Source organism: Pseudorasbora parva, chromosome 16, assembly GCF_024679245.1.
Source record: "Pseudorasbora parva isolate DD20220531a chromosome 16, ASM2467924v1, whole genome shotgun sequence".
Classification (NCBI taxonomy): domain Eukaryota; kingdom Metazoa; phylum Chordata; class Actinopteri; order Cypriniformes; family Gobionidae; genus Pseudorasbora; species Pseudorasbora parva.
Window position 1 is genome coordinate 40,784,447 of NC_090187.1, and position 25,859 is coordinate 40,810,305.

Sequence of the window (25,859 nt, forward strand, 5' to 3'; positions counted from 1 at the left end):
TAAACCAGCCCTGACTGACTATAGACACGTATAGAGAGTGCATGGAGACATAGAGGATGTCAACTGAATACTAACTATTGACTGTATTAATAAAACTCATGTTTATATAAACCTGCCACCTACATAGAGGTCCAAAGGTCTGAAAGCTTATGAAATACTTCCATTTAACATTTCTTTTGTGCTATAATTCAATACAACATTTTTCAATTAAAAAAATATATTATGAACAGTGAAATGAGTGAAAATGTACATTTAAATTAAACATGAATGTATTAATTTCTTAGTATTTGCTTTGCCCCTTTTGTTTTCAAGGACAGCAATTGTTTGTGTAAAAGCTAATGATGATGTTAAAGACAATTGAGCTTCAATAGAAGAACATCATCTAACTTTGTCACATAATCAATGACACAAATGTACTTTTTTGACCGGTGACCTAGTATGGCCCCAACTAACAAATTTGATCCCATGACTTAATTCACTCTCTCTTTGTAGTAAATTAATGCCACGATTTAAAGTCCTTATGAAACGGCCATTTATTGGTTTGCAACTGGATGGAGGCAGATCTGAATGCGAGCTTGCGATTAATTGTAAGAAAGGTGCGGGCTTAGGTGGAGTAAATGATTCAAGACTAAAGCCGCTTTTCCAGCATTGGGCTGAATGGTTCTAATAACGGCAAGGCCCGGGATTCTCAACACGGTTGTCTAACCGTATAATCGCGCTGATGTAATCCGCGTAGTGACATCAACACTTAGGATTGGTCACTTGCCTGGCTACCAGTTTCTCAGTGGCTGGCAAACCACGCTATTTGAGCGAAGTAAACACTTAATAATCAAATTAAAATAAACATCCTCCATAATTTTTGGTGTGGGGCTCCATAATTAAAAACAGCGCAAATCTTAAAATAGTAAAAGAATGTTAAAATTTTTACAAATATTAAAGTACTATTTGGTTACACTATTTTAAGGTGTCATTGTTACAGTGTAATTATACATTTAAGTACTGAGTAATACTAATTCATTTCATGTAGTTAGTATAGGGTTTTGTTAAGGGTTATAATTATGCATAATTTACTGTTATTAAAAAGGTAAGTACATATAACAAGGATGCCGTAAAATAAAGTGTTACCCACTATTTTACAGTGTCCTTGTTCATGTACCTAGTATAGTAATAACAAAAATGATGCATAATTACATCAAACAACCCTTAACAAAACCCTATAGTAAGTACATGTAGTTAATTAGTATTACTCAGTACTTAAAATTAGTTAACCTGAACTAATGATGAAAAATCTTTTAAAGCAGTTATTAATCTAAGTTGGCTAATTTCAACATTTACAAAAACATTATTAGAATCAAAAGTTGTATCTGTTAATATTATTTAATGGACCTGAGCTGACATGAACTAACAATGAACTGATGTATTTTTAATAAACGTTATCAAAGATGAATAAATGTTGTAACAAATATATTTCTCATTGTTAACATATTTACTTACATTAATGAATTAATTATGAAATGTTACCATTATTTCTTATTTTACATCATAACATTTCTTTGTTCAAAATTTTGACTGCCATCTTTAAAAAAAAAAAAATCTACGTGATCGCAATACTTTTGGACCCCACTGTACATTATTGCTTAACTTAGAGAAAATGACAAATTCTCAAACAACCCTCAGCACATGCAGTTTCTTGTTAAAGACGCATAATTCTTCAGCACGCATTAATGCTTCCTAATCAAAGAGACTGAAGCCACGGGTGGACAAAGACTAGAAAAACCCTGAGCGTGAAATACAGAAGCACAGCCTCGTGTTGCTACACTGGAGATCTTCCTCTTCATCACTGAAAGAGTGCTGTCAGCTCCAGCACTCCTCTTTTACTGCCATCTATCCATCGACCCATCCAACACCTACAATGTGTCCTTTGTCATTCATTACTGTAATATAACTGAGTTCCAGCATTTCACGTCCATCCTCTCTTTGTCTCCAAGCCCATCACTAACCTCTGTGTGTAGACCAGATTGTTGTATCGGATGTCCGCGGCAGCGCCATGAGGCTCTGACTGACAGCTGAAGTACAAACGAACACTGACAACCAGACGCGCGCACACACACACACACACACACACACACACACACACACACACACACACAGACTTCTGCTCTCCCCACCCCTCCAATCCTCTCTTTCACTATGATAACAAGAGGAAAGAGAGAGAGAGAGAGAGAGAGAGGGAGGGAGAAATGGAGGGAGAAAGAGGAGGAGGGGTGTTTCTTTCCTCTGTATGTAACACCCTCCCACTTTGTTTCCCAGCGAGGAGGCGCTCAGACATGCCTCAGCATCTCCGCTCTTTATATCTCTCTCTGCATGCTAAGCACTGTCCGTTCCCTCTCAGTCGCACGCCAAACGCATTTCTCAATTAAAACCCCTTTATTTATGTATTTTTAGCCCCTTTTTCACAGACTCCAGGCATGCAATCTGGTCCCCTGGCACTCCTTGACAAACAGAGGCTGGACCACAGAGAGGGAAAAAGACACAAACAGAGGAGGGAACGCAAATGAGACAGAATGACAAAAAGACAAGCATGTCGAAGCATGCAATTAACACACGCTTTCGTTCTACAGCACAGTGTGGGTGTTGGGATGCATGCGTGCGCAAGAGAGAACATTTCAAATACAGTTTACTTGTGTAATTAACCACAACGGCGAACACATGTCCCTCTAGCATGCAATCAAACACGCTGCTGAGTAATTAGTCCCTACCAGCAGCCACTCGGCAAAAAGTTCAGACATGTGATGCTAAACTATGCAATATGAAACAAAACGTGCATTTCAAATTATTTTGAAGTCTGCATACATACCTTTTCGACGCAGCAAAACCGAGGCTTCACATAATCACTGTTTTCATTTGTAAACTGTTCCATCCCTCTCTCCTCTCCTCTCCTCTTCTAACACTCTCCTTCTCTCTGTCCCTCTCTCTCTCTCTCTAACACTCCCACTCACTGTTCCCCCGAGAACCGAGGCGTCTGCCAACGTTCTCAAAATCTGGTGAGTGCATGTGTGTGTATTTGTGTGCGCGCGTTTGTGCACCAGACGAGGAGGAGGTACGGGCGAGAGAAACAAAAGCTTCTTCCCTCTCGTTTGAAGATGTTTTTTGCATCACCTATAAAAACAGTAAATCTTTGAATTATGTCAGAGGGGTCCTAGCCTGTGGGCAGCTGCAACAAGCAGCATTAATTCTGCCACGAGGCTCGTCATTAATCTTTCCAAAACGAGAATGTGTCTCCAGAGGGGTGCAAAGTGCAAACAACCAATAACAGCAGCCCTGTTAGATCTGAAATGTGCTGCTTTTCAGATTTTAGGCTTAAAGTTGCTGTTTTCAGTACAGACTGACTTGAATTGAATGGCTGAATTAAGCTTCCTACCTTCATCGGTCAGACTGCATTTATATTTTGTGTTTGTCTTACTCAAAGAAAAGGATTCCAGGATTGCACTGATTTCAGCTGCGCTGCACTGTAATTGTATATCTGGCATTCTTTAAAACATCCACACAGACGTGATGAAGGGATTTGATGCTCTCTCTAGATCTCTGGAACATCACAGACAACAGTACGCGCAGATTCTCGTCTCTATATGAGACAGGCTGGAGTCTGCCGGTCTTTTATGGTGTTCTCCATTAATGACTTATCAAAGCAGAATGAGTTTAATGGACTCACAAGAGCTATCTAATGTTCTGATAAAAATGTTGTGCTAATGGCTCTTAACCCATCTTCTGCAGGGATATTCAATTAAAGCTCCAAGAGGTCCAACTTTTACATTTTCTTCCCAGCAAATGGACAAACAATCAGTCATAGCTTTAATTGATTCAGGAGTGAATTTGTAGTATTTAGTATGAAATCAAATAACCCAAATTAATGTTACAGCAATTATATTGCATATGGCTTGCTTGTTTGATTTTTTTATGTACCAATTCCAATAGTTTGGCAGGGTATGTACGGGAACAGGGTACAAAATATATATAAATTAATATAAATATGAGTTTATAGTTACTGAATAAAGACGTTTATTAATGTCGTTTTTAAAATCTTTAAGATGCGACAACAGAATTCCTCAAACCTGGCCCAGGATCCTCAAAGCTTCATCTAATTTTCATTACCACCAATCTGTAATTTTCTAGTAAAACCGGGTTCACATGACCTATATGACTGTTGCTTGTCAGACTGTACAAACATGATCCCGCTGTAAGTCATATGGGATTTCAAGTCAGACTGCACGGCAGTTAAATCATAATCCATATCTAATATTTACTGTATTGTGAGGTACTTGACTGACACCCAACAGACAGCATTTAATTTCTCAAACAGCAGCCATCTACATTATCAAACTCGAAGAATAAGTGCAAATTACGAAAGGCTTACCTGCGGGCCCCTCCCTCTTCGTAGGGTGGAATAATGACCACTTTTACGGTGACCGACGTGCGCAGTAAGTCGATCATCTGGTCGTGGGAGAGCGTCACCGCTGCAACCTTGCAGATTTCGACTAATCGGCTACCCTGCCGGAGTCCCGCCTGCCAAGCGAAACCATATTCCTCCACTTCGGACACCGTTCCGTCCAAACGCACATGGAAACCAAGCTGGCCTAAACCGTTACGTCTCAATGTCATATCAACCGTCTCACAGCCTACAGTCAATGCCTGCAAGGAAGAAAAAGAGAGACAGATAAAATAAATATCCATAATGCAAACTAGGGATGCACTTGACTAAGGATTTTTCTAGCTCACTAGCGTCGTTCGTTTAAGCCAATGGTCAACTAATCGCAAGTTTATATTAATTGAATTACTTAAATATATACTGGGGGATACTGGAATATATGCGGATTCCACACTTAAGGGCGCACAAAGTTTGCCCAAAAACCACTGACAAAGGTAATGATTATGAATGTGTCTGAAAAATATCAAGGAGACAATTTAATTGTTTATTAATAAACTAGTGTTTTCTGAGTCAGTGTCGGCAGCAAAGACGATTTTGACATATCTCCGCAGTAGTGGACGCGCCTTTAAATACACTAGAGATACTATACACCTTTCATACGGATTACATAATCAGATAATAATTTAGATTTGAATTGGTTAGTTTAAAAGTAGACATTTCAAGCATTCTATAGATACATTTCTCATGTCTGTGTGTTAAGTATAGCCTATACGCTGAGTTTAAGTTCATTTATGTGACGCAACGTCGTTCAGAGAGACCGAGATGGCAGAAAGTGCATCCAGTTTGTTGTCTTTATTGTACAAAATGACAGTATTTTTTTGTTATTGTCAGTTTACACAATTAAAAGTAGACACTATACAGTTTGGAATAATGTATTACATTTATCTGTATGACAAAAATGAAAGTATTTTGGTCTTATGCATGTTATCACTATTTTAATTAATTTCTAAGTAAAGCACTTTGAATCGCCATTGTGTATGAAATGTGCTATGATAAACGTCCCTTGCCTTGCCTTGAAGCTGAAAAAATTAAAGTGATCGCGCCGACGCCTCCAGCTTCACACTCTGCATGAACACTTGGATATGTTCCTAATAATAGTGCACATTTATCTAGGTTAACGATAAACTGAGTGGCCATGTAAAGTTGCTACTACTTGCATGTTTCAAATAAGCCATATTTAAGGTCCATGGATGATAGGCGAACGTTTGGATTTATTGCCCAACATACTGTGACTGTGAACTAACTTACTAATAAAATATTGGTTGACTAAGCCTCTTCTCGCAGACTAACGTTTAGTCGACTATTAGGTTGGGCAGCCCTAATGCAAACCAATTACTTAGCCATCCACATATGTTGTACCAGTACCTTAAGTCTTTGCACCACCTCTCTGATATCTTGTGCACTGCCCTCCGGTACCCGTAAGGCCACGTGGTCTCCTCTGCCATAGAAAATCTTCAGCGCAAGTCTTTCTGCTGTCCAGCCAATCACATCAGCACAGAAACAGTTAAACACCACCTCTTTAGTGGAGCAGTCTGCCAGCACTACATACTCATTGGAGATGGCAAAAGCACAAGGAAGCTCGGCGCCTCCGCCACTGTAGTCCTGCGCAAGTACTCGCCAAACAAGCGCCCCCGCGGCGCCCATTTCCGCTGCTTCGCGAGCCCGGACGCGCTCTTTGCGTTTGGAGGCCAGAGAGATGAGATTGTTCAGCTTGCCAGCAGTGTCCAGTGGTGTAGTGGAAACGCAGTTCTCCGCCAGGTCTCGCAGGTATCCTTGGCGTGTGCGGGTTGCCATGGCGTGAAACTTCTCTGATTTGTGCGCAGCATTCTCCGCATTAATGATCTTGGCCAGCAGAAAAGCGCGGAAGGCAGCGGGGTCACGGAACATCGTGCCATTTGAAGGTATCGCAGGACCAAATGGAGGGACATCCTTCATGCGGGTCACTGCCACACTATAAGAAAAAAAAGAGAGCAAATGGCTTATTTTTAACCAATCCCAGCAGAGCTTTCACTCCCTCAACCATATTTTCCATGATGTAACACCTAACTAATCAACTACAGGCAAATCATGCAAGGGTTGCTATGGAAACAAGGCCAACCTGTAGCAGGTGTTGTCAGAACAAGGGTTGTGCACACGGACAATGACGAACACGTGCTGGAAGTGAGAGCGAATATTCTGTGGAGTGAACGGAAGGGCTCCTGGCTCCTGGAATATAATCGTGACTATATCATTTCCTATGTGCCTCTTCCTCAGGAGCTGTGAAAGAAATAAAAGGGAGAAATTTAATGCAATAAAAAAATAGATTTTACTGAAAGAAAATGCTGCCACAGTGCCAGGGTGTTGCTATGCGTTTGCTAAGATGTTCTAGATGGGTTGCTAGGCAGTTTTTGTCTCAGACCAGCCGCATTCACTGACCGCCTGATGCATGTTGCACACAAAACTGGCAAGCTTCACTCTGATTGGCTTACTTTATTCTGGAAATGAGGACACAAGGTTTTTTAATCAGTCTGACTGGAAACAAATTAACTGTCAATTGAACAGCTTTTATGTTAAAAAACAAGCAAGCAATCGTATAGATTGCAGTGATGCAAATGGAAATTGACATTCCCAGAATATCATTCCCAAAATATCAAATTCAAATGTGTCATCGTAGTTTTTTGTTATCAGTTATTTATATCAGTTATGAGTTTTATGCTACCTGTTATCTTGTGTTGCTACATTAAAAATCTATTCCATTATTTTAGTGTCATATATCTTACCATAATGGTTGTCTGTGTGTGTGTGTGTGTGTGTGTGTGTGTGTGTGTGTGTGTGTGTGTGTGTGTGTGTGTGTGTGTGTGTGTGTGTACTTTAATTAAAAATGTAAACCAAAAATGTATGCACCTCTTCATGGAAATAATATCAAACGTTTATTATTACAGGAATGCATTTTTACTCAAGATCTTGTATTGCCAATGCAAGAGTCCAGCACTGTGTAAAGTCTCCTCCAGCACACCCCGAAGACTTTCACTGAATTTAAGATCTGGACTCAGAGGAGCTGATTCATGTGTGAAAATGATTCTTCATGCTCCCTCCAAACCATTCTTTCACAGTTTGAGCCATGATGTGTCTTCCTACTTGGTTTAATTTGTTGTTTAATAGATGAAAAGCTCCACACTCCATCAATTAGGGTTAGAAGAACGGTTGCCAAATAACATGCTAGAAACATAATCACTGCAATAATGATCCAATCATGACTCTTGCTTGCTTAAATCCAAACAGCAACTTTTTGTTTGACTGAGAAATGTATGCATGTGTATATATATTTTATATTGAAGTTCTGGCAACCACATGCAACTTGTTTATATTTTTGAAAGAGACATAAGATTTTTGTGTGAGTATAATGAATGAATATAAAACTAGATGGTTACTTATTAGCTCAAGGCAAAAGGGCCTACCCTTAGGTCTTTATGATATTTATCTAGATATGGCTAAGTTCTGTCCTTCAATATGCCTTGTTTAATTGTTTAATGCACACAATGTACCCATACAAAAAAGGAAATGAAAAAGAGACTGCAAGCGTGGAAGAGTAGGAGAGATAGAGAGCGCAAGAGATAGAAAGGATAGAGTGCTCTGTTGAAGGAAAGTATCTGGCAGAAATATTTTCATAAATGCACAAAGATTCCTCTGGTGAGAGACACAGAGGTGTGAAAAAGCCTGTTAAAAACACTGCAGCAAATCTGAGAGACGGACACTAAAACACAAGCAGTAAATGTACTTATGTTGTAAAGGATTACATTTCCTGAAGGATATACCGGCGAGGGCAAGACAGCAAAGGTATAGTATTATCCAAGTGTAGGCACACTATACTGTCCATGTCCAGAAAGGGAATAAAAACATCATCAAAGTAGTCCATATGTGACATCAGTGGGTTAATTAGAATCTCTTGAAGCATCGAAAATACAGTTTGATCCAAAAATCACAAAACCTAAACTACGACTTTATTCAGCATTGTCTTCTCTTCCGTGTTTGTTTTCAATCCTCAAATAAAGATTCAAACGGTCACGAATCAGCAGATTGATTCATGATTCGGATCGCCAATGTCACGTGATTTCAGCAGCTTGACACGCGATCCGAATCATGAATCAATATTGAATCACGGTCATTCTGATTCATAACCGTTTGAATCTTTATTTGAGGATTGAAAACAAATGTGGAAGAGAAGACAATGCTGAATAAAGTGTCTAATGGTTCTAATTAATAAACTGATGTCTCATATGGACTACTTTGATGATGTTTTTATTCCCTTTCTGGACATGGACAGTATAGTGTGCATACACTTGCATACGCTCTCGGACTAAAATATAAAATATCTTAAACTGTGTTCTGAAGATGAATGGAGGTCTTACGGGTGTGGAACGACATTAGGATGAGGAGTTAATGACATCAATTTCATTTTTGGGTGAACTAACCCTTTAAATGAAGTGATGCATCTGAGTCACTTTGCCTTCAAAGTATTGCAGAATTGTAAGGCATCGTTTCCAACACCAAGACAAATAGTAACCAACATATTTATTCTGCATTCTAAGAAACCTAATTTTGGCCAAATTCATGATATCCTTGATAGGGAAAGCAATCCCAGAATGCACTGAAACAAGCTCAGTGAAAAGAAATCCAAGAGTGGAAATAGCAATTATTTCAAATGAAAAACAAAAGATCTGCACTCGCTTGTGTCTTCCTACTAAATTATTACATTTGATTCACTAAAGGCGGCTGATTGCCGAAACATTTGATTGATCCAACCAAAATGTTTTCTGGCACCTTCAACATTTTCTCACATTATCACAGTATTACTCTCTCTATACTCTCTCTCTTAGAAAAGGGTAATAAAATATGACAAGAACTCAGAGTTAAACTGTGTCAGAACAGATTCATCTTGTTAATGTCAGATCACTTTGATAAAAAGGGTGTAATGATTATAATCAACCAATCAGCTGTTCGATACAAGACACAATCAAATAATACCAGTTTAGCTCAACCAATGACCAATCAATGCTTCATTTTGTTCAGTCTGTGGTGTCAAAGGTCACATTAGCAATTAAAGAAAGAACACTTCATCAAAACATGCTCAGGACAAAGTGTCTGAATAATTTTACTCCCAAATATTTCTCAATATTACTAGTAGTCACAGTATGAAGAATGCTTGGGTATATGTCACAGTTTACTTTATTTTCCTAACCTCACCTACAGAAATATAGTATCCTGCACACACTAGTAAAATTATATCAAAAATGATATCTGCTGTCTGAATAATTTCGTGTTATACTGTATGTCTAAAATCTCTGATCTATTGTTTTTCATTTGAAAATCAATGGAAAGTTCAAAATAAAGAAATGCGAAACAAAAACAAAAATCCATAAATCAGTTACAAACAAAACATTTTTAAATAGCTTCTGCATGTTCAATGTCAGGATGAATGAAGTGCAGAATTGAAAGACTCTCTAATCAGAAAGTTTGATGACTGTCTGGCGAGCAATGCAAAAACCATCAGAAAACAGCCAGGAGTGCCATTCTCTGCTGTCATGTGTGGGGTCGATTGGTCTATTCTGAGCTGTGATCAGGGCTGTGAGTTACAAGGACTCATTTGAACTCCTAAAGTAATAGGAGAGCTGACAGCAGAGATGCTGAGAACCGATGTTTAAAACCACTGTTAATCAACATTTAGAAATAGACCATGAAATTAAGAGCATCTCTGTGTGTTAAAGAGACTGGCCTCCAATCTGAGTCAGAGCAATAGAGGCTGCCCACCCGTTTACAACAGAGTGAGGCCATCAATTACATAAGCCATCTTACATTTCAACCACACACAAAGGAAAAACCATAGAAACACTGCTCTTTCATGAATGCTGACACTATCCCATATAACGAGTCCAGAGGGGGACACTCCTGTACCCTGAGATTATTCTACAGCCTGACATCCCTTTCTACCTCTCCTTAATCACTACAACACACTCCCATGTGAGTGTGGGTGTTTTAAAAAAATATATCTGAAAGATAAACACTGCCCTCTGCAGTTCACATGAATTTACCAAATATTCTGCACAACCAGTTACAAAATTATTATATATATTTTTTAAATATCCTACTTTTATATTCTATTATTATATTGTTTTGTATTATCAATTAATAAATGTACCCATCTTCCAGCATACATTTTATTGGTGCATGTTTTAAGGCAAAAAATCATCTTAAAACTAAATTGTTTTTGCCACTGATATAACCAAAGCAGCACAGGCAGAGAAAAACTAATAATCAAAAACATAAAAAATAACAACGTTTCATCCCAATACCCCACAGTGTAATCAAATAACAATAGATAATTATTAATAATAATTAATTAATATTAATAATAATTTTTTTATGATGCACCAGTTTTAAACTAAGTCATAAACCAAGCCAAATGGTACATGATACATTAATAACTATAATTAATATTAAAACCATCACTAAAATGCATTGAGGTTAAAGTCTCTCCCTACATTGTTTCCCTATTAATAGCCTATTTCACTATACTCAGACTATGCAAGTTAAAGGTGCACTATTGTAGTAGTTTTGCTGTAAAATATCCAAAAACCACTAGGCCAGTGTTATATATTTTGTTCAGTTGAGTACTTACAATATCCCAGATGTTTCCAACTATTTGTAAATTGTGAGAAAATTGCTATTTTAACTAAGGACCGTAATGTTTCAGCATAGTGTTTGAGCGAGTCGCCTGTCAATTGTGTCATATCTGCGTTACCCTCGGTTTTATTCTGCAGAAGCGCTTTTCTCTTAACAGTGTGAAAATGTCACAGCAGCGCCGAGCGAACGCGCAGAGTAACGTCATAACATCTTTTTAAACACATCTAAAATGATAAACAGAGCTGCTTTACCTTATAATCCTGACTGGAAAAAGCGGAAGTGCGCGCGCCCGGCGACTGTGTCCCGTCCCGTCATAATAAAAGTCCCGGTACTCGCAAACCATGTGTTTGTATAGCAATCGCTCCAGCGGCCATGCTCAGCTCAGCGGCCACACTCGGTCCTGCTCTGCTTCACACTACAGTAACGTTAATAACCGCATCCATGAAACTGATTTCTGCCCGAGTCCTATTTTCCACCGGCTGTGAGATGAAGACCACATGTCCCAAGATACTGCGCTCAAACTTGCCGTCATCAAACTACGCCTTTGTTTAGAATAGGCGCCCTCCAGTGGACGAAAAGTTGCATAGTGCACCTTTAAATGTGCAAATACCAAATTAGCCTGTTTTCAATTAATGTTTTTAGGGCAAAGCTGTTGACTCATATGCACTCCTGCACATGAAACGTCCTGAGGGCAAAGATGCCACATTACTGGATTTTAATCAACAGCATGGAAATCACTAGACAACCACACCCTGCTCTGATTCATACGCCAGTGCATATAAAAACAGCGGGAGAACCTGACAATAACAAACCAAAAGAGAAAGAAGGCGAACAATTCCTTCATAACCACATGTAACAAAAAAATTGACTTCGAGAGTGGACGTCCAGAAGATGTGGCCACTCCTTTTGAACGCAAAAAAGAGCAAGAACATCCATTGAATTTACTGCTGCCACTTCATAAACTTTACTACCGTTCCAGATGTTTCTATGCAAAATGGGTCTACCACATGCAGCACCACCACAAACACACACTGGTGAATAAGAGCAAAGAAAATGAACAGCATCTGAACAATGTGCAAGGCAATCTGGGAGTCTGTCCAGGTGGGGGAGAGAGGGGGGATGTGTCAGGATAAGTTAGGTCATGTCTGTGCTATACAGATGCAGTGGTGAGCATGTGTGCTTACTTACCTGTTGAGGATTATTGGGCATGTATGGAAGCATGGTGGACACGTGAAACATGATCTCGTAGTCCTGATAGGTGGTATACAGGGAGTGTGTTCCAGTAGAGTCCGCTGTTAAACATACACATGCTTATTAAGGATTATGAAGACGATGTAAAGTCCAAATCTCTGAGACCTCATTGAAAATATAGAATAGAAGTTCTTAAGTTCTGGTTGTGATAAGATGTCATAAGATCTCGGTGTTGTGTGCGTGTGTGTTAGAACAAAGTTTTTATTAAAACATGTCTGTAAGAGTCCTCATAAAACACAAAAACACAACGCGTGTGTGTGATATGAACATTCAAAATGTTTATAAAGTCCACACTAATACGTTTTAGTTTGGAAACATCTTTTCTCTCCTTCCGTCCACACTCAGACGCTGCTTTTGTCCAATGAAAACTGAGCTTTTTGAAACACGTTGGATACACTGGAAAATGCTGTTTTCATTATGTATTTGAAAATGATGATGCATGTTTAGTCATGTGACGCATATTCAACTGATGCATGTTTATACCACTATTGTGCCTGTGCTTTCAGACTGTTGCTGACGATATGTTACTTCGCACACTCTTTATATCACAGTCCTGCAAAGATGACTTCGATAATTTACGTACAATTGCTTTCCTGCGGCCAAAACATGAGAGCAGTTGCGTTTTACACCAAACATATAATAGTGATTGAGTGTGACCTGGACGCATCAGTGAACGGTGAGATAATGATCCTGCCAGAACTTTATGATGCCTGTTCCATCTGTATCATCTCAGTGAGCTTTTATGAGGTTTTACGCATGCACTGTAAGGTGAATTTAGTAGGGGTGTAACGATACCCTCATGTCACGACTCGATACATATCTTGATACTGAACTCACAATATGCTATTATTGTGATACTATGCTAAAATGTTAATAAAAAAAATATACTGTTGATTTAAAATGCTTAATTTGGTATTACATTGGGGGTGAAAATTAACAGGGTTGGACTTGGGGCTAGAAACCCAGTGCACAGGACAATAGTGACACCAGAATAAAAACATTAATGATTCTGAAGCTGAATACAGAATTATTTTAAATGAATATGCTTGCACTGTCACTGACTAGATATATTTAAAATAATGTAGGCCACTTTTTACTGGTAACAAGACATTTGGCATTATCAGGACCCACAAATATCATATTTACATTATATATACTAGTTATATGTAGTACTGACACTAAAACTATATTTGTTTCCCCTCACGCACTTATTTTGGGTGAACTATCGATATATTATTATTATCGATATATACACAATATATTGTTACACCCCTAGAATTCAGCGTTTTCTAACTTTTTAGTACTTTTGGAAAACGGTAGTGTGGACAGAGAGCGATTCGTAACGAAAACAGTGTTTTCAAATGTATCCGGATTAGTGCCGACGTAGCCAAAGATGTTAACTTAAAGAGTGCAGTGTGTAATTTCTGCACCACCAAAAGGAATTAGTCAGTCCTGAGCAAGATTTTGGGCCAATGAAAATTCACAGTGAATTCTTGGAGTTACCCAGTGTGGTGCTCCAAATATAACCGAGAGACCATCAAAATGTATTTTCATGGTCGCAATGGAACTTAGATTAACATGGAAAAGATGTGATTCATCGCTTGACACTTTATTGTGTTGAGCCTTTTTAGGACTTGTTTAAGAGAGACAGAAAGCCATGCTCACTTTTGGTGTCTAGCTGGGCAGCATATTTGTTGAAACCCCTCAGACAGACAGTTTCTCCCAGTAGCTCGAGGAAGGCGGTGAAGGCTGGCGTAGCCTCTTCATTGTTGTACATCTCCTCCTCCGTACTCTGCCCCGTTCGACACAGCAGGATGCCCACTTTGTGTTTCTGACTGAGCTATTGAACACACACAGTCGCAGAGCCATTTAAGAACTCACAGATGTACTTTTGACACTTGACTTTCATCAGACAGGAAGTAGTGTCCCACTGGTCATCCTTTACTCACCCCCTGCTCGTCCAGTTTAAGAAGCTGCTCCGTGACCTTTGGCGTGCTGAGAGCCAATCGCAGACAGGATACGCTGAGCTCTGGCAGCACATACTCCAGAACTTCTTTTAGAGGCAGACCACGAACCGTTCCGTGCTTTGCTGTGGACAAAACCGCGTCCTCTAGGATTGCTCCTCGCAATGTGACCAGCTGCAGCAGCCACAGGAAACCATGTGGGGAGAAGTACACAGACACACACACACATCATCAAATACCATCATATGACTGGCCAAATATCCCCTGGGTGCATGTGACAGAGCATGAGAATGATTATGAATGGTTGAAAAATGTTGCATAGAAGTGCCCACTGTGTGGCATCCTTTCCCCACATCTCCCTGATTCAATGCACGCAGCATCTCTGTTAACCTCACACATGCTGACGATAAAGCCATTAGCTACTGTAAGTACAGTCCAAACAGCTGGAAACCCTGGAATACTTAAAAAAGTTTGTTTTTAAGGCTTGTGTTTCTGATTTCTGGCATTAGTCACACATCTGACGAGGTCATATGACTGGGTCACATGTAGAGCCACCCGTTCAATCATTCAATTCAAACTTCTGACCAAAATAACACCCTTGAACTAGTGTGCACATGTTGAAGGCCGTTTCAAAACGATTTGAGCACATCTTTAGTGGGAATAATGACTGTGTGAGTGTGAATGTCCTGAAGACGCTGCATTGTTCAGAGTGGGTGATTTTGATGTGTCCAGGCAGCCATGTAATCTGACTAAACCCAGCAGAGCAGCAGTTATACTAGTACAGCTCAGCACTTTTCAAACACGCCATTATTATTAAGTAAAAAGAGCCTCGTGGTCTTTATTGCAAACATGGGAGGCACCAAACACACTCAGAATTTTTATTCACTTAATGTAACTTCAGGACACAGGATGGGCAGACCCATAAATGCATGACACAAACCAGTGTCATGCTTCTTTATGTTTATAAAAGAAGAGAAGCTGAAAAGTACTTAAAATGCTTTATTCCTGTTTTTACAGTGTCTCACATTAAGAGCAAATGGCCTTAACCTCTCAAGTCGTATTGTTAAGCAGTTTTATCAGATTTAATCAGATATTTGTGAGAACAGACAACAAAAACTGATTCGTTTTCAGGCTCAGGGGGGCCGAATAAAAGTGGCTGGGTCTTTGTAGATGAATGAAAACATCCTGTCATGGGTCCTGATTTGAGCCAAAGTATGATCCAAGTTTATTTGCACATACTTTTCTGTTATACACACCTCACTAGTGCGAAAGATGATGCGGTACTGGTACTGGTCCTTTAAATCTTTGGTATCGTCCAGTTTCTCTCGCCGGATGCTCAGTGCCACGGGCCCCAGTTTCTCATCGGTACCAAAGTAGTTCCAGTGCTCTGTGGAGAGCGAGCGAGAGCGAGAGCGAGAGAGAGAGAGAGAGAGAGGAGACAAAAAAGACAGATTAATACCATTAATACAGAAAATGAGACCATACAGAAGAGAAGAAAATAATTAATGAGGTGAAGACAATGGAGAGGAGAAAAGTGGAAGTTGATATGAAGGATGAGAGATGGATGGAAGGACACTGGGGACACAGAAGGGATTTATAAGGAAAACCTACAAATCTAGGTCATGGTGGCTATAGAACTTCCTGTAAGTACGTTGAGCATTCAAATCTAATAAAAAACATGAACAAAGCCACTAATACAATACTACACATGCTTTTGAGAATGAAGGAAGTCATTGTTTTCCTGTGTTTCCTACTATTTTCTGCAGAGAAGGATCGAGCCCTTCTAAAATCGCGCAATCGTGCCTAACTTGCAAAATAATTTTTATAACCAACTATTTAATTTTTTTCTTGGCAATACATTTCATTTTTTCAACAGCTTTTCGGATTGGATTTTTATCCTTAAAATTAAGATAAATAATGTTAGTAATAATGTGGTTTGTCTGTAAAAGAATAAATGGTGAGGAAGTGATTCAAAGCCATGATTCAGATGGATGACTTCTGTGGTGATTTCAGTCTGATTCAACTACTGTTTAGTTTTTTTTCCTTCACAAAATGGACTACATATTTTGCATGAAAAATGCTATACTCCACAATTTACTGCATCCAGGCTTTTAAAAAAAAACTGTACATAGGAAGAAGCAAGATGTGAATGCAATATCCTGAAATTTTCCGGCCTTAATTTATTGTTGGCATTTGGTCTAATGTTTCCTTAATCTGTTATCCGGTATTTCTCATCACATGATATGAGTTTAGTTGTTTTGTTGAGGGTACTGAAAGCTCAGGAAACTCGAGTTGAGAGAATTATAAGTCTCGGGAGCATGCAGATATGGGCTTTTTAATAATGCAGCAAATATTTTGATACAACGCTTTGCATTATGTTACCCTTCCCGACTGAGGAATGCTAAATCAGTACTGCTATATGGCTGGCACTAACACAAATGCACATGCACTACCTCAGTGCCTCACTGACAAAGCAGAAGTACTTCAAACTAATTGTTGCTGCACTGGAAAATTAAGTAAACCTGTAACGAGTAGTAATTGGCACCACTAGGTAAAATACCTTGGCGGCTTGGAATCCTTACTCATTAAGTTAAACATTTAGCACTTAAATGAGAAAAAGAGAGCACACAATGAAAAGCATGGCATAAAAGTGAAAAACTTTAAACTTTAAAAAAGTTAAAATACTTTCTCTTTCCCAGCTTACAATGCAGAGACAACTTTAAGTAATCCAATCATGGGCTGATTCTCCCGAAAGGTATAAAGGGACGCTATTAAAACATCACAATTAACTTAGCATCTGAGCAACGTACACTCAGCAAATGAGTTTAGGGCTGGATTATCTTTCAATCCAACCAATTTCAGATAGGAGGAAATGTCTGAAAATTAGTTTTGCGTTTCCATTTGATGCTGCTAGTGGTGCAGAAATTACACACTTCACTTTGTCATTGTATCCATATCCCCATGTTAAGATGGTTGCATTTTTTGCTGCTTAAAAATAAAATGTGAAACTAGTGCATGCCCTTTCTGGCATGTAGCCTGGTCATTAAAAACAAACTTCTAAAAATCTGGATGATCGAGCATTCAGATAACTCGCCATCTGCAAGGATTTATCTAATGTGACTACGAGGTGACAAGCATGCTATTTTTAGACATTGTGGATTGTTTTTACAGCATTGGCATTTTAGAAAGCAAGACCTTTAGTGAGATTAACATTTGGGAGGCAGATGTGTGGCAGGACTGTAGCTTCAGCTTCAGTTTGTGCTTCTGTTGGCTAATAGTGAGAAGCATTGATAATTGTGGCATGCTTTGATAATCTCTTCTAAAGGTAGAACTGAAGGTGGAATTTGGGTTTGCAGGATTAAATCAGTTAAAAATGTGTCCTGTAATGAGACTAAGGGCATTTTTACACTGGGCACGTTTGCTGTTCCCAACGCTCCCCGTAGCATTGGTCTGGTTTCACACTCAAACTTTCAAACTTGATTAAACTAAACTAAACTTAAAATACTTTCCTCCTATATATATATATAGGAGGTGGTCTGAGTTTGGTTGCACTTGAACAGTCACAATTTGTTTAAATGAGAAGGCAACACGGACTCGGATGTGCACTTGCTCAGGAAGGAAAGTAACCTGGTCATGCATATATATATATACCAGGTTACTTTCCTTCCTGAGCAAGTGCACATCCGAGTCCGTGTTGCCTTCTCATTTAAACAAATTGTGACTGTTCAAGTGCAACCAAACTCAGACCACCTCCTCCAGGTAGTCTTGAGTTTGGTACCTTGGCGCGCTCCCAGGTCAACATGACAACTTTCACATTAGCAATTGTTCATGTGAACTGAGCCCCGTTTGGAACCAAACTGCCAGTGTAAAAATGGCCTAAATGAAGGGAAACCATTAAATTTAGTAGTATAATTGAGGCTATGGCTGTAAAGATACAATTGGAGGTCAGACCACCTCTAAGATACACTATATTGAACATAAATTATGTAAACCATTAAAGTGAGATTGAAGCGGATCCTGCCAACACAATGGGTCAAATGCAATCCAATTTTGGACCCCACTTTATATTAGGTGGCCTTAAGTACTATGTACTAATATCAAAAAATAAGTACAATGTACTTACTGTGTTCAAATTGTATAGCAAAACACAGTTGTTAGGGACAGGTGTGGTGGTATGGATAAGTTTAAGGGTAAGGTTAGGTGTAAGGGAAGTGCCAAATGTGTGATTACAAATGTAACTACAGAAATTAATAACAGACGTAATTACATGAAGGTATTTTTTCAAATATAAGTACAATGTAAAAACATGTATGTACACAATAAGTGCATTGTATCAAATGATTAATTAAAATGTTAGTACATAGTAGTTAAGGCCACCTAATATAAAGTGGGTCCCAATTTTGATATTCAGATGCATCTTATATTCTGTTAAATGTATCATAAAATAGTTAGAGGTTGTGGGAAAGTCTCCTGATGAAATATATGATATAAATGTCCTACCTTTCCCATAAAAGTGCTCATGGTAGTATTTGGCACCGAGGTCTACATGCTCGATGCAGTGCTGCTGCAGTCTCTCTAACCTGGTGGCCCGAAATTCTGGCAGTGCCTCCAGTTTGGACACACTGGCATTACTGCAGCGAAGATGAAGCTGAGCCTCCACCACACCAGCCTCTCCTCGCTCTGCCCACGAGCTCAAGAAGCTGACGTTACGTTCCCCACAGCTTCCGGTCTCGTTGAGAAAGTGCGGGCAGCTCAGCAACAACTGGTGCTGAGAGTTGGGGTTAATGCTAGCTGGACCACCCTGCTCTGATTGTTCCAGTCCTGTGGTTGATCCTTCTGATAGGTCTCTGACACTGAGGTCATCAGTGCTAGAAAAGTTGGGCTCCACTCCCCCCAGAGCAATAGCTCTGGAAACCGCCAAAGAAACGGCAGCTGAAGAAGCGGCAGATGCTCCGGTGGCCGTGTTTCGCCGCTGGGCAGCATAGCTACGGCGAGCTGCTGCTTCGTGCAAGTCAAACAGAACGCTCTGAGCGTCATAGTGGGCAAAACTTCTCACACATAGCCAGGGTTTGGAAGACAATGTCTCAGGGGGCCTTGAGTCATCTGCATCACCACGTGGAGTCTCTGTTTCACCCCGACTGGTGCTACGGAGTTTACGGAATAAGGAGGAGTTGCCAAGGGATGACTCTGTTCCTCCACTCTTTTTGCGTACACGATTCTCCGGGCGGTCATCGGGCTGTGGCGTCGACAATGTGGCATGTGAAGAGTGTCCCTCTAAAGAAGCACCAAGCAGCTCTCCAAACTTGTCGGGGGCTGTGCTACGCTGGTCTGGCCGCTCCTGTTGAAACTGGCTGAGCATGTCAAAAAAGCTTTGATCAGACACTGCCTGTACATTGATGGAAGATGTACTGCCATATTCCCGGAACAAACGACCTTCCACCTCCGTTTCATCTTGCTCACTCAATGTAATCTCACTGTTGGAGCGATGTCGGAGGGGAGCGAATCCAGAAGTCCGAAACCTTGGCGGTGTGCCTGGAGGCCTTAGACCTGATTCAAGGTAGTCAGCATCTCTGGTCACTCGCGGTGCACACCTGGTCACACCTGCATGTGTAAGCCCATCCTCGCTGTTGAGGTCGTCCGAATGACTCCCTTGACCATTCTCAAGTAGCGATTCTCGCGAAAGTGCCCTGCGAGGAGGCCACTCGGCAATCCGAGCTCGAACCCCCATTTTGGGCACTGAGACACGGGGCGGGGCTGGATCGCCAATGGAAGAGTGGCCATTATGAAGGGGTAGACGGAGATGGGGTGGAGGAAGAGGTTGAGAGAGAGGGGTGGCACACACCCCTGTATCTCTGTACATGTTCATGGAGCCCAGTGTAGTCTCAGGGCCAAAGATGAGGGCAGGGGTTGTGAGGAAGAGAGCATCCTGGATCGAGACTGCAAGTGTTTTGTGAGAGGGAGGAGAGATGGACAAGCTCCACACTGCTGTTGCTTCTTCCTCCCACACTCATTTCTTTAATAGGAAAGGTCTCACCTTCCCTAATCCTTCTGTACCAGTCAGTAAGCTCAATGGCCACTTCAAATCACAGACCTGCAAAAAGACAAGAAACAAAGAGAAATTGGTATGATTCATTTAATCTGACTAAATGTTATACAACATATGGATAACATTCATTTGTGATTCTTGGGTTTGGGATCTTTTTTCCTTTCCCTACATACCACTTACTCTAAGCACTTTGGAGCCCCTACTTCTCCCAAAACATTTTACCTAATATTGTGATGTTATTTTGCTCAAGGGGATAGCAGTTGAGAGAAAAATGCAGAGAAAAGCTGACTAAAACTAAAATAAGAAGAAGGGAGTAGGATGAAAAAGAGACGAGAAGAGAAATACGTTGGTATGAGAGAGGCGAAGTGAGGTGAGCGGATTTAAGATGTGGATTTCTCATACTGTTTTGAGGCTAATCTCTATTACTATTCCTGGCAGATATTCTGTATTAAAGCCAAAAATACCACTTTGCATTCTTTTTAAATATACAGTCAAGAAAAACATTTACCAAATCTCTAAGCAAGCAACTACCACACCTAGTACTTAGCAGCTGGCCAATATGGTTACCTAACGTGATGTAGATATTTCTCTTGGGTTGTTAATGTAACATGGCATTTTCACTGTCACACAAGATTAAAATGTATATAATTAATATTGTCGTCATTTAAAATGTAGTAAATGAAAACCATGTCACCAACACACATGACACCATATCCTGATTTTAAATCGGGCAACTCCACTGACAAGCTGAATTAGTTGAAGGACCCCATTCAAGGTCGTGTTACTGTGAAGCCATGACATGTGCACAAGGTAAAACTTTGTCTCAGAGTTTTTTAATATTTAACTTTTTTTGTAACCACTATAAAAGTGTTACGTTTTGTTGTCCTGTGGTGCGACAGTGACACCCCTATATTCTTAGTTGTCACATCATAGGACTAGGGGTGTGCAATATACATCGTCTGCGATAATATCGTAATTGTTGTTTTAACGATGTGCGATCTGACATTATCGAGTAGTACACTACTCGATACTACACACTACATGATGTAGTCTTGAAGATTAGACTAGTGCGGGCGCACACTTTCACTGCATGACTCTTTTTTTATATCATAAATGTGATATTTATTTTATACAAGTTTACTAAACAAGAATTTAATATTAAGTGACTTACATTTTAAACACCATATTGCCCATGTTTACCCTATTTCGCCAACAAGAATAGTTCAAAACAAAGTCTCAGCACTGTAATCGAGTCTCTGAGCAGCGCGCAGTGTTTCCTTACTGAATGAATCAGCTTTCTGAACAAATCAGTTGAATCAATGATTCAGTGACTAAGGTAGATTAAGATAGTCAAATGATTCATTCCTGAATGAATCAGTTGTATGAATGAATCGGTTGAATCTCAATGACTCATTCATCAACAGTGACTTGCTGCCGCCTACTGGCGGTTTTAAAGTATCTTTTCATGTTTTAAATAATTTCAAATATATGTGTTTAAAACATCTAAACATTATTTATGCATAACTGCAGGCTTTTTGTCACCTCTAAACTCATTAAACAGTCTGTGTAAATGCCACTTCTGTGTTAGAAAATGCTCATAAAAGGAAAAAATACATTTAAATGTTTTGGAAAAGATGATTTTTGTCACTGCTGTGAACTGACCACCACACAGAATATGAAGAATATGAACTTCAGGAGTCAGCTGATCACCAGCACCAAGATACCAGCACAATAACACGCTCAGCAAAATATTGTCTAATTATCGTTATCGAGAAAATCCCAGAAAATATAGAGATATAATTTTTTGTCAATAACGCACACCTCTACATAGGACACATTTCAGTAAAAATGTTCAATAAACAGTGAAAGAATTGACTAAGTTAATGACCCCTTTTATTTTTATCAAAACATCAGACTTCACACTACATAATATGCATTTTTTTTTTTTTCAAAAGTGGTGTTTTACAAAAGTGAAGTGAAATGAAGTGTCAATGAGTAGATAGATCAACTGACAAAAGTAATAGAGCGAATGACCTTTCACGTGAGGGGCACTTCGGTCACTCAGTGTAATCTTTGGACATTAAGGAGCAAACCCAAAGTCCAAAATTGTGAAGGTCAGATGTAGACCTGTGTTTACTAGCTAAGGAAGTGTTGATCATCAGTTATGGCAAAGTGTCATGCCTACTAGTACTACTACTACTACATGGCCACGCCCCCTGGTGCTCCTGACAGGTGCTGACAGATTTACCAGCCATGAAAACCATCACCCTGGTCACATGACCGCTATGACAGATGGAGTCGTTGGGTCAGCAGAGTGAAGCGTCCAATTACCTGAGAGATATCTGAAAGTAAGATTAGGATTCTGGCCACATTCAACTGCATACAAAAGGGGTTACATAACAAGGACTCTAGATTACTGATGGAAACTGCTGAGTGTGTAATGGGGTGGACTGTTTTACAGACTTAACCAAGAATGCTTAAAGGGTTAGTTCACCCAAAAATGAAATTTATGTCATTAATGATTTACCCTAATGTCGTTCCACACCCGTACGACCTCCGTTCATCCTCGGAACACAGTTTAAGATATTTTAGATTTAGTCCAAAGCCTTTCTGTCCTTTGAATGTAAGTGAATGCCCACTTGCTGTCCACATCCAGAAGGGAATGAAAACATCATCAAAGTTGTTCATATGTGACATCAGTTGGTTAGTTAGACTCTTTTGAAGCGTCGACAATACATTTTGGTCCAAAAATAACAAAAACTACGACTTTATTCAGCATTGTCTTCTCTTCCGCGTTTGTTTTCAAACCTCAAATAAAGAATCAAACGGTCACGAATCAGCGGATTGATTCGTGATTCATATAACCAATGTCACGTGATTTCAGCAGTTTGCCAGTTTGACACGCGATTTGAATCTTGAATCATGACCGTTTGAATCTTTATTTGAGGAACATGGAAGAGAAGACAATGATGAATAAAGTCGTAGTTTATGTTATTTTTGGACCAAAATGTATTGTCGACGCTTCAAAAGAGTCTAACTAACCAACTGATGTCACATACGGACAACTTTGATGATGTTTTCTTTACCTTCTGGACGTGGACAGCAAGTGGGCATTCACTTATATTCAAAGGACAGAAAGGCCTCGGACTAAATCTAAAATATCTTAAACTGTTCTGAGGATGAACAGAGGCCTTACGGAAGTGTGGAACGACATAGGGGTGAGTCATTAATGAAAGAAATGTCATTTTTGGGTAAACTAACCCTTTAAGCACAGGACTGCGATACACCAGAACAAGACGCTCAAACGTGGTGACGGAGAGAAAGGACCCTTGAGTCTCAGAGTCTCTCTCCACATGCTTCATCCCTCACTGTGAACAAATGACAAAATGAAACTGACAGAAAGTCAAAGAACAAGACAAACACAAAAAGACAGGACACTAGAGAGAGGCAGAAGCAGAGCAAACAGAGGAGCTGGAAGAGAGGAAATCTGACAGGGTTTGCGGTGAAGGAATCCAGGGAAGAGAGCAAGAGGGAATCTGAATCCCAGTGACTTGCTTTAATATGAAAGTCAGCTTGAATCAGGCTTCACTGCAGCTCAGTGACTATGAAAAGCCACTCAGCATCGCCTGTTCCTCTGTATAACTTCATGTTATCTCCCTTTTCATCGTCTCTTATCTCCATCTCTTCCGTTGCACTCCATCCATCCATATATTAGCTTAAGCATACACAGCTTGCCTCTGTTTGTGATAAGGTTACAGTAATGACAATTTATGAGGCATTTGTCAATTTTTACTGTTACTGTTTAAAGATCTGAGTACTGGCCAAAGAACAGCACACTACACCCCTTTCCCTCCAAGATTAACGCCATCTACAGACATTTCATCTCTGAGGTGAGATTTAGGCTCAATCCCTCCACAAAATCCTTCATTTCAAGGTCATTCTCAGCTCACAACATCAATTTGGCAATCTCTTTTTGTCTAATAAAAAAATCTATAACGTTTCCTGTAGTTCCTTCTCTGACCCCAATTTACAGCTGTACAGTAGTTATGGAATAATTACTGATTTGATATGTGCATCAAGTTTATCTGCTGGATATTAAACTACAAAACATTGCTAATTTATTAAACGTTTCCAAATTCAAATTCAATGCAATCCAGTCAGAACTCAAAACAGTAGTTATTCAGTGTTTGCTCTCAGTTATGCCATTAGCAACAGTCACTGAGTTTAAACGCACCATGTCCCATATAGCTTCGTTTTTTTGTGTGTGAATGTACAAGCACTTCAAGGTGAGTCTATGTAAAAGTTTCACCCTCAACATTTGGCAGCTGCCACATCCCAACACTCACGGGGCAAGTTCACAACAGCAGCCGCAGAAATAAGGGGAAGTACTTTCAAATTGAGTGTTTCGTTTTCCCTCAGCCTGTAAATTCCTTGTTTTATTTTGTCTGAGTGAACAGGGAAAAGCAAGTATGAACTGTGTGAATGTGTGTGTGTATGCAGACGCTTTAAAATAACACACTACTGGGAAGCAAGCCCACACCAAGCGCCAGATCTCAAAGACTTCAAACTGTTTTTAATTGTTCACATAGTAATTAGCTCAGATTCTGCAAGCTCAAACGGAGACCCCCCACACACACGTGCACTCACACACGCGCGCACACACGCGCACAAACACACACGCGCACAAACACACACGCGCACACACACGCGCACACACACGCGCACACACACAGTACTGATTTTAATTCAACTAACTTGGGTCACATGATCCCTCCATCAGACCTTGACAGTATTTGGTGTTGGTTTGTGAGCCCTGGAGCTTTAAATCACACTAATTCCTCTCGCACATACAATTGCAGCCTACAGCAAGTGACTCTTATACCTGCCAACAGACTGCCAGGACAGGATCTGTCAATCCCAACACAGCTTGTTTCCTCTGACAATTTCCTGTCACTTTGTTTTTGGGGCGTCAGAAATGAACCCCCTGTTGGTATCGGCTGGCCAGTGTGATTAAAATGGAAAGACATGCAGTAGAGGGAAGGGGCTGTGCATTTCATCAGCCCTATAGGGTTTACTTGACTGGATGTGAAGGACAGAGGATAGCTTATGATGCTGAAAATAAAAGGTGAGGGTCATGGTGAAGAGAGGAAGGTCGTTACAGTTTCATGAGACGGTGTTTTGGACTCGCATTTGCTCCATGTGTGCAGTCATAATCCTTTAATTCACTAAGATAAGCGATGAAGGTCAAAGGTGCATAAAATCCATTGTGTGAGTGAAGGGCTAATCAATAAAGCAGAGAAAACATGCAAATATGAATTATAGATTAGCTGGAGGTCGTGTTAGCATGTGCCACACAGTGGGAGTTAGCAGAACACACGGATACACAGTCTTCATGTTCACAAAATCTGAATGGCCAGTCCGTCTTATAAAAAAAATTATTTGTTTTTATTTG

General features: G+C 39.9%; 1 protein-coding gene across 2 annotated transcripts in view; it reads right to left on the minus strand.

Annotated features, from left to right (window-relative positions):
- The window catches only part of sipa1l3 (signal-induced proliferation-associated 1 like 3), a 107,296-nt gene that overhangs the window by 23,899 nt on the left and 57,538 nt on the right, over positions 1-25,859 (minus strand). For both annotated transcript variants that reach the window (XM_067419039.1, XM_067419038.1), the window contains exons 3-10: positions 18,862-20,452; positions 15,618-15,748; positions 14,347-14,535; positions 14,063-14,237; positions 12,335-12,438; positions 6,585-6,742; positions 5,852-6,437; positions 4,415-4,689 (exon numbers count right to left, since the gene is read on the minus strand). In XM_067419039.1, the coding sequence (XP_067275140.1) occupies positions 4,415-4,689; positions 5,852-6,437; positions 6,585-6,742; positions 12,335-12,438; positions 14,063-14,237; positions 14,347-14,535; positions 15,618-15,748; positions 18,862-20,227 (2,984 nt within the window). In that variant the 5' untranslated portion in view covers positions 20,228-20,452. The remainder of the gene's footprint in view (positions 1-4,414; positions 4,690-5,851; positions 6,438-6,584; positions 6,743-12,334; positions 12,439-14,062; positions 14,238-14,346; positions 14,536-15,617; positions 15,749-18,861; positions 20,453-25,859) is intronic.